The sequence below is a fragment of the Coenobita brevimanus genome, chromosome 107 (genome assembly GCF_032717465.1).
Source record: "Coenobita brevimanus isolate Jiangsu-jjx chromosome 107, ASM3271746v2, whole genome shotgun sequence".
Classification (NCBI taxonomy): domain Eukaryota; kingdom Metazoa; phylum Arthropoda; class Malacostraca; order Decapoda; family Coenobitidae; genus Coenobita; species Coenobita brevimanus.
In genome coordinates this window covers 28611947-28621748 of record NC_137060.1, presented here as the reverse complement: position 1 = coordinate 28621748, position 9802 = coordinate 28611947, and the positions used below count along the sequence as shown (strand labels likewise).

Sequence of the window (9802 nt, the reverse complement as noted above, 5' to 3'; positions counted from 1 at the left end):
TTCTGTCAATGCTATAATTGCTGGTGCCTCCTTTATTAAGGTTTCTAAGGATGGAAAATTACTGTGATTTATGTTTGGGTACAGACCCAGAATGCTGGCTTATATTATTGCAAGGTTGGGTACTGTGGTACTGATATGGCCTTCTTCCATGGGTTGATCATTTGGGGGGCTTCTATTTGTGGCTGTATTATTTGCATTAGGTATGTGATAGAATTTTGAAGGTCTTTTAACTGCATTTTCATTTCTTGAAACCCAACTGATTTTCTTGAGGTAAGTTTAATGGTGGGTGACAGAGTAACTTGGAGGCGTTTTGTCCGCGGCCACCCTTTGCGGGATTAGGGCGTCGGGCTATAGATAGATAGATAGATAAGTTTAAGTGAAAATCCCTAGGCTGTACTGGGGCAGTGTTACATTTAACTGTGTTGGAGTACTGGTGCTGTAGTCCGCTAGGTTTAACTTTGTGCTTAGGTACAGTATTTCCTGGTTTCTAGGTATAGTAAGGATGGCCCTGTTTAGCAGTACCTAGCTCAGGGGAAGGGTTCTCGTCCTTTTTGTACCTTTCTAGTGGGGAGATCTAGCTACAATTTTTGTTCAGGCATTCGCTATTTTACCAAGAGCCACCACAAATTTGTGGGTGTTCCCTGTCTACATACCTGTTCACCATTCCCATCTCTAATGAATTTCTCACATAATTTAGGGTGGCTAAATGGACAGTTTGGCCCAGAAATACCAAATTTACTAATACCTTTCTTGTAGTACTTGCATAACGACTTCCTGGGTGGTTGGTTTCTGTTCCTTGTCCCTAGATTGTGTAGGTCATCTTCTTGTTTTGTGGTAGGTGGGGGTGCTCACCATCCACCCACTCGATGTAGTGCTGCTCTCGGGTGTCTGCCCTTTCCTCACCTCCATCCCTCTTTCCTTCCATCCTCTTCTGTCTTCCTTTTGTTCATTCTTTCCTTGTCTTTCTGCCAATGGGCAACTTTACACTCCCTCTTCTGTCTTTCCTTCATTCTTTTCTCTTCCTTCTGCCTGCGGGTGACTCTACACTGAGTGACAAGCCAAATGGTTTCCTGTACACCAGGAAACCATTTACTCTGCTGGGTGGTAACCATATAACCAGATTTTGGCGCCTGGTAGTTTAGTGGGTAATTTTGCGCTCCAACTGGATTGAGCCAGTGAAAGTTTATATCCAGGGGGTGATTGGGGTTGATCGCTCGTGTAATGCCACTCAGGGATGAGTGAGGCTGGTCACTCTCATCTTAAATATTGGGACCAACTGCCTAGCCCCGGGCTTCTACGCTCCTCATGGGGCAATGTAGGATTGGATGATAGATAGATAGATAGAATATCTTCTTGTTGAGTAATCCTGTGGTCTGGGTCTCGGTCATGTTGAGTGTTATTCCTGCAGTCTTGGTCATGGTGTGTGTTACCTCTGCAGTTCTGGTCTCGGTCATAGTGCTTGTTACTCCTGCAGCCTTGGTGGATGTCACTCATTAGGCCTGGTAGGGTGCTGCTGAGATCGATATCCTTTGGAGTGCTTCCTAGTACTTCTGAAGGGTAAAGTCTGTAGGAATTGTTAGAGCTATAGGTGGATGTCTGTAGGTCTATTTGGTTTGGAGGGATAGGTTGGTTGAGTTGGGATGTCTTCTGTTTTAAGGCTGCTTGTTTTTCAGTTGTTTGTTAGGCTTCCCTAGCTTCCTTTTCCCATTTCTCAGCCAAGTATTTTGATATACATTACAGCACTTTTCACAGTGTATTTTCTGTTTGTCTTAAGTAAGCATATCAGTTGATAGAGAGGCATTTGTGTACAAAAGAAGTGGATCCACTCCTGACGGTCACCAGACTGAATAGTGTGGATCATATCACCCAGGCTACAGGCAGCACACTTGTTTGATTGGGTTGTGGTTGTTAATTAACATCCCACTCGCAGGTTGTATGAGGTAGCAGTGGCAGTAAGGCAAGACCCCCTAGAAAGAGGCTGAGTGGGAGGATGGAAGTGGGCAACCAGGTGGCAGAGGTGGCAGGGATGGTGGCACAAGCAGTCCACACCACCCTTGACCCCTCTGTCCCTCACAATGTACGACTTAATTCTTACAACATGCTTGAAAAGGTTAGTCTATGAAGAATAATTACCTGATTGTTATCTCCAGTACTTCACACCTTTCTGGGAAACCATCACCAAGGAATAGCCATGGCAGACCTTGATCATCTATTATCTCCAATTCCTTAGATTTTCTTGGGAACCCCTCACCAACGAATGACCACGGCAGAACTATCATTAGGTTACTTTGCCCTTGCTTGTCTCCCCAGCCCCATCTGAAGTTTCTCATTATCCTTCTCTCATGTCAGTACTTTTCCACCTCTTCACCTCATATGAACTTCCTTTCCCAAAACTGTTAACTTGCAAATTATATTCAGTATTTGGCACCCATCAGCTTTTTTTTTTTTTTTTTTTTCCCACAGTCTTAGATACTGCATTCTTTATTCAGTGCATTACACAGTTGCCTCTCTTCCATGCAGAAAGTTGTGTTTACATCAGTGTATGAACCTGGTCTGAAATTGTCATTGCATGTGTATAACCTATATCTTGGACAGGGAATTGTCATAAACTAGTTATTCATCATGATTCATTTGCACTTTGTCTAAATTTGCCATAGTCTTTCCAGGTGAAGATTTTTTTTAACTTTGCAGTGGTTTTGACAGGTTAACTTAATTTTAATATTGACAGGTGAAGGAGGATTGTGAGCAGGCAGTTGGATGTGGGTTCTACCTGGCCCATCGGGACAGAGAGCCCATGGTGCGACACTTTGGCCTACAGCTTCTGGAACATGTCATAAAGTACAAGTGGAATGACCTCTCTATAGAACAAAAGCTTTATATTAAAGTGGGTATGATTATTTAGCTCCTTGCACTGGGCATACTGTTATTAGTTCTTCCCTTCTGTACTTTGTTTTTCCGTTGTCTCTCCTGCATGAAGTGGGTTTAGTTAAAAGAAAGAAGGAATGAATAAATCAACTTTTTTCTGATTATGAAAAGGTAGTTTCCTGTCTCCTAGCTCTGTTCCAGTTGATTGTTATGTATGGTGTGCATGGACTTTGTTGGTGATATCTCTTCCTCTTATTAGAAAATATGAAAAAAATTTGATACATCAGCACAGTATGTGATAAATTATGCATAGCTTTCAGGGTGCCATGCCTTACTAGAGGTAAAATGAGACTGACTGTTTCTGCATTTATTATTATTCACAGGAAAACACAATGCAGCTTGTGGCACAAGGGACACTAGACCTCCTTGCAGAACACCTCTACATTAAGGATAAGGTTTGTAGCCTACAGATTTAACCTGTGGTATGTAATATATGGTACCAGCAAAGGCTGTTTATGCTCTTTAGCACCTTTTACTAACTGCTGTAGTTTATTTTTTGTATATGATACTGGATATATCAAAATAATTTTGTATACAAAATATGGAAGGATTTTTTGCTTGTGAGATGGAGCCAAGATTGTGAAGGTTTGGATGATGTGTGAATGTGTGTATGATCAACTTTGGTCATGCTGTTTGTTAGTTCTTCGGCTTCATCTCTTCTCTTTCATAGTGTTAAATAAAGGGTGCAGTGCTGGAACTAAGAAATTTGAAAGACTGAATGATGAGTGAATAAATATGTGGGCCATTTTATTGGGAACTTTGTTGATAGTTCTGCAGTAATACTGTTGTGCTTCTTTTTTTCCTGTGTCTGGATCTTACCTGTCTTGTTCAGCATAGCCTACTTAAGTAAGAACTAGAGTTAGGTTGAGGATTGTGTAGGTCAGGATCATATTAAATGTTCTCTCCTGTTACTTTTCTTTTTATACTGAAATGAGTTGTTATTGTTGCTTAACTTGTCGTGCTGAGCAGTCCCATTGACCACAGGTACCACTGTAGTTCAGTATCATATTACCTGTTCTTGCCTGTTGCTTTTCCCTTGATATTGAAATGACTTGTTGTTGCTTAACCCTGGTCTTGGTAAGCAGACAACATCAACCACAGGTAACTTCTCTCGTGGCGCCATTCTGCAGGTACAGTACAGTACAGTAGTTAGGTGCTGTAAAGATTCATCAAGGCACCTGACCCCTAGCAGTCGGGGATATAATTGGATAAAGACAAGCAGGAGAATCAGTTGATAGGAAAGCTTCTGTGAAATATATTTGCATTATCCGTTTCCTCAGCATTATGGAGGTTATTATCACGGGCATGGAAGCATACATTCCTTTCTCATATCCTTTGATTAATGCAAGAAACTGGTTTAATCATGCTTGTTCTAATGCTGTCCACAACAAGGAGAAGGTCTACAAAGGTACCGGAGCCAGCTCACTCTTGAATCTCATCTTTTTTATGTTTCTGCCTGGAACTGTTATAAGTCTGTTCTTCGCTCTGCTAAATATAATTTAATCCGCACTAATTGCTCTCAACTCTCCAACTTGAATTCTTCCCGCTCCTTCTGGCACCTTACCAAAAACCATTCTAACAACTTTATCTCATCTTCCATCCCTCGTCTTTTCTATTCTGATGGCTCTGTAGCTATTTCTTTTACTGATAAAACAGATCTCTTCAGTCAGACATTCTCCTCTAATACCAGCTTTGACGATTCCGGTGCTGTTCCACCATCACTTCCCCTCCTCTGACTCCCTCATGGCTGACATTAAAATTTCTCCAACTGATGTATTTTCTGCCATCACTGGCCTTAATACCAACAGTGCATATGGGCCTGATGGGGTCCCTCCTGTTGTTCTCAAGAACTGTGCTTCTGTGCATGCACCCTGCCTAGGTAAACTCTTTTGCCTTTGTCTGTCAAATTGTACCTTTCCTTCTTACTGGACGTTTGCTCTCATTCAGCTTGTCCCAAAGAAGAGTGACCATTTCCAGCCCTCTAACTATTGCCCAGTTGCTTTAAAATCCTGTGTCTTAGAAGTTTTTGAGTTTATTCTTAACCAAAAAATTTTAAAGCATCTTAACTATCACAACCTTCTTTCTGACCATCATTATGGGTTTCGTCAGGGACGCTCCACTGGCGATCTTCTCACCTACCATTCTGACTCGTGGCCATCCTCCTCTCGGGGCTTTGGCAGAAGCTTTGCTGTTGCACATCTTAAAGGTTTTCGATCGAGTCCGGCATGTCTTTAATTTCCAAACTGCTTTCTTACGGTTTCTATCCTTCTGTCTGTGCCATCATCTGTAGCATCCTTTCTGGTCATTCTATGGCTGCTGTTGTAGATGGCCACTATTCTTCTCATAGATCTATCAGTAGCTTGTTCCTCAGGGCTCCTTCCTATCACCAACTTTCTCTTATTCATCAGTGACCTAAGCTGTACATCTGATCCTATCCACTCATATGCTGATGAGTCCACCCTTCACCTTTCCATTTGCTACCCTGAGCGTCCATCTCAGCAGTCATTTCAACAAGCAAGGGATGAGGCTGTAGCATACCTAATATCTGACTTGGCTTGTACAGTATCTCTGTCTGGGTTAGAAGTAATCATGTTTTTAATGCGCTGCAACTCAGATCCTACACCTATAACCCATCAAAATCTTCCACAAGAGTACCCACTAATGTTTAATAATATCCTGCTCAATCCTGCATCATCTTTAAACATACTTGGGGTTTCATTCTCTCGGGATTTATTTTGGAAAGATCATATTTCACCTCTTGTAAAGTCTGCCTCCAAGAGATTAGATGTGCTAAGCGGACTCTGTACCTTCTTTATCTCTGCACAGTTGTTGACTTAATACATGGATTTTATTCACTCTTGTATATAGTACAACTCTTGTGTGTGGGGAGGCTCCCCACATACAGCTCTCCTCAACAAGGTGGAGTTAATGGCTTTTTGTCTTATTAACTCTCCTCTTCTTACTGGCTCCCCTCAACCTCTGTCTCTTTGCCGCACTGTTGCATCTTTATTCCTTTTCTGTTGCAACTTCAATGGTCACTGCATCTCTGAACTATCTGCTTGCACCCCCCCACCACTGCGACGGGCTCATAGCACCCGTTTAGCAACAAACCCTCATCCCTTTTCTGTCCAACTCTCTAATGCAGAAGTTAACCGTTACACCCAGTCCTTCATTTATGCAACAGGTCAGCTGTGGAACTGTTTTTATATTTCCCACTTCCTATGGTCTCCAGTCTTTCAAGCGCAGTGTGTCCAGGCATCTCGAAATGAACGGATCTTGAATTTGGCGCTCTGTTGTATTGTTTTTGTTTTTTCTGGGAGGGAATGGTTTGCGGGCTCCTGGCCTTTGGTTCCTTCTTCGTTGCATTAGGAAAAAAAAAAGATCAAACTTAACATAGCTCAGGGCACCTTAATCAGTTGGCCATTCCCCAGGTATCTCGGCTGGTGGTGGAGATGATGAAGCGTGAGTGGCCTCAGCAGTGGCCGGGACTGCTGGAGGAGCTGCACCACCTCTCTAAACAGGGACCAACACAGACAGAGCTTGTATTGTTGGTCTTCCTTCGCATTGCTGAGGATGTGGCAACATTACAGGTATGTGTGTTGAGGAAGGGTTTTAGTTTACTTTGCCCCCCCTCTCCCCTGAATGTATTTTGAGATATGAAAATTAGTATTATGCCCCTTTTAGAATTTTAATTATTGTGTTACTAGAACTTTAGAAGAATTTTTTTGTAATGCTTTGCTCATCATTATTATGGTACTGGAGAGAGTTCAGAATCTTTTGTAATACTTTGCACATTGTCATGGCCCTGGACAGAGTATGGAGCATATTAATGTAACTGATTGCCAAGTTTCCTTCTTCTGTATGTGTGTGTGTGCACGTGTGTACATGCATGTTCAAACTACCAAATCCAGAATATCCTTTGCCATATACAGTAGGCTCACACAGTGCGCGAGAGATTGGGCGGTCCATGACCTCATGCACTGGGAATTCGCGTACTGGGAATACATAATCTTATGGGAATAATTACATATGGGCGGTACCCCCTCATACCTGGACATTTTTTGGCCCTTAGAGACATAATAAAGGTCATATGTTTCAGACAATGTACTAAAGCTATTGCTACAATAACAAAAATATGAGTAGTCACCCTAACAACAGTAGACAACAGGCCTGATGACCTTAAATAACAGGGGTTCCGAGGCGCGGCAACACTTACAGCGCCGCACTCCGCACCGCACCTCCCACTGCACCAACACTTCCCTCCACAGACTCCTCTTGAGCATCTGCCCTAGGAGCATCAAAGTCACTCACTTCGGCCATAAACCCTTCAGAGTCCAGTGCTGACACTTCTGACATTGCATGCTCTTCATCCTCAACAGGATCAGGAGCAGACAATGTCGCTGGTTCCGCAATTTCACCAACTTGAGCCCGCTGTGTGTAGCTTGTTATGAGCGTTTGTCTTCTCCTGTTTGTTTCTTCCCTGTGCCTGTCTGTGTAGAAACGGAAGAGTTTGTCGATACCAACAAGAAGTTCCTCCGTTCGTAGGTTGCTCACTTCCTGTTCCTTCACCTCTTCCTTGAGCTTATCCACGGCATCAAGGATCTTGCTAATGTTTGACATACACAGCTCAGTCCTGCCTTCCATCACGCTAGGGTGCTCAACTTGAATTTCTGCGCATCAGCATGACGACACGTGACGCTGTGTGAGAGGTGGTCGCGCACTAATAGAAAATGGCATTTTTGAGCCACTCATTGGCTCTGCCTTGCGTTCTGTGCGGTAAGCTCGCGCATTAAAGGGTTTTTGGTTATGATTTTTGGTCACTTGTGCACAAGGCGAATCACGCCCTGTGATGACACGCACTGTGCGAACCTACTGTACATAGCTGCAGTTGCAGATGCCACCTGAGCCTTTTTTTCACTTCTGTGGGAACTTGTTAGTGTGTTTCATCCATCCATCCATTATCCAATCCTACATTGCCCCATGAGGAGCGTAGGAGCCCAGGGCTAGGCAGTTGGTCCCGACATTTAAGATGAGAGTGACCAGCCTCACTCATCCCTGAGTGGCATTACATGAGCAGTCAACCCCAATCACCCCTTGGATATAAACCTTCACCAGTTCAATCCGATTGGAGCGCAATAATTACCCACTAAACCACCAGGTGCCAAAATTTGGCTATTTGGTTACCACCCAGCATAGTAATGGTTTCCTGGTGTACAGGAAACCATTTGGCATGGCACTCAGTGTAGAGTCACCCACAGGCAGAAGGAAGAGGAAAGAATGAAGGAAAGAAAGACAAAAGAGGGAGTGTAAAGTTACCCGCAGGCAGAAGGACAAGGAAAGAATGAAGGAAAGAAAGACAGAAGAGGATGTAAGGAAAGAGGGATGGTGGAGAGGAAAGGGCAGACACCTGACAGCAGCACTACGTCGAGTGAGTGGATGGTATATTGTAATAAATTTTTAAAATTCCGTGCCTAAGAACCCCAATTTGATTTCCTTTCACAGACTTTCATAGACTGTCTCCATGCCTTCAGCAGAATGAAATGTTACTTCTTTTTCCCAGTACTCTGGTTTTTGGTCTCTCATAGCTGAGACAATCCATCTATGTGAACTGCAAAAGGTCTCAGGGACGCCTGGCTGAAGTAGTTAAATTTAAGCAGTCCAGTGGGCTTGGTTCATATCTAATGTGAGTCAGATCATCACCATAACAGCAGGCGATTGGATGTTGAACCTGAGGGAATAGCTTATGTCCATCAGATCAGTGTTGGATAAAAATTGATTAATCCATCCATCCATCATCCAATCTTACGTTGCCCCATAAGGAACGTAGGAGCCCGGGGCTGGGCAAGTTGGTCCTGACATTTAAGATGAGAGTGACCAGCCTCACTCATCCCAGAGTGGCATTATGTGAGCAATAAACCCCAACCATCCCTTGGATATAAACCTTCACCGGCTTAATCCGATTGGAGTGCCGTAATTACCCACTAAACCACCAGGCGCCAAAATCTGGTTATATGGTTACCACCCAGCGTAGTAAATGGTTTCCTGGTGTACAGGAAACCATTTGGCATCTCACTCAGTGTAGAGGCAATACAGTAAATAAATAAGCCCATATGAGAACAAAGTACCTGCCCTTTGTTTCCTTTTCCAAAACTTTCCTGTTTAGTACACAAGTATAAATTTAGGCTAGTTGATCTGAGACCTTTCATAATATTTCCTTGTAGTGTCTTGTGATGATTCAGTGCAGTGTTTTGAGATGATGTTTTGCAATAAGTTCGACATTTCCCTTGTGAGGTGTGTACAGTATTTTTGGGATATCATGTACCAGGTAACTGGAAACCTTTTAATAAGGTTTGTTGTGCAGTATTGTGAGATCTAACTAGACTTATTTGTATTACAGTAGATATCCTCACTTGCAGAACTTGGAGTCAAACCAGCGTCGTCGTGATCTGTACCAGGCCATGACGGGAAACATGGAGAGCATGTTTGGATTTTTCCTCAGTCTTCTGGAGGAGCATTACAGCCACTACCAAGAGGTTACGGCCTGCCAGGACACTCACACGGCTGCACAGCATTGCCGCGTCATGCAGGTGCGTAGGGAGGGTGTTTAAGTATTATTCTCTGCTGTGTGGAATCATTTAGCCGAAGCTAAATAAAATCATCTAGCAGTGGCCTTGGGATTTTGTTTTTAGCAGCCTGAATTTTAGACCAGTACCTAACCTGAATACAGGTATACAAATCTGGCATTGACCAGAGTGAAATGAAAAAAGAAAAAATAATTGACAAAATAGTGGTCTTCAAGGGAAAGTTGAGATATTCAAGATGGCTGTGTGAATATTGTGGGATAATCAAGAAGTGGTTAGTGAGTAGGTGGTCAGGA

At 43.1% G+C, this 9802-nt stretch overlaps 1 protein-coding gene across 1 annotated transcript in view; it reads left to right on the top strand.

The window, feature by feature from the left end:
* The first annotated feature begins 1990 nt into the window (after positions 1-1990).
* The window catches only part of Ranbp21 (exportin-5-like protein Ranbp21), a 35253-nt gene continuing 27441 nt past the window's right edge, over positions 1991-9802 (top strand). The window contains exons 1-5 of the mRNA XM_080285596.1: positions 1991-2110; positions 2729-2884; positions 3249-3320; positions 6357-6515; positions 9342-9512. Coding sequence (XP_080141722.1) covers positions 1991-2110; positions 2729-2884; positions 3249-3320; positions 6357-6515; positions 9342-9512 — 678 coding nt within the window. The remainder of the gene's footprint in view (positions 2111-2728; positions 2885-3248; positions 3321-6356; positions 6516-9341; positions 9513-9802) is intronic.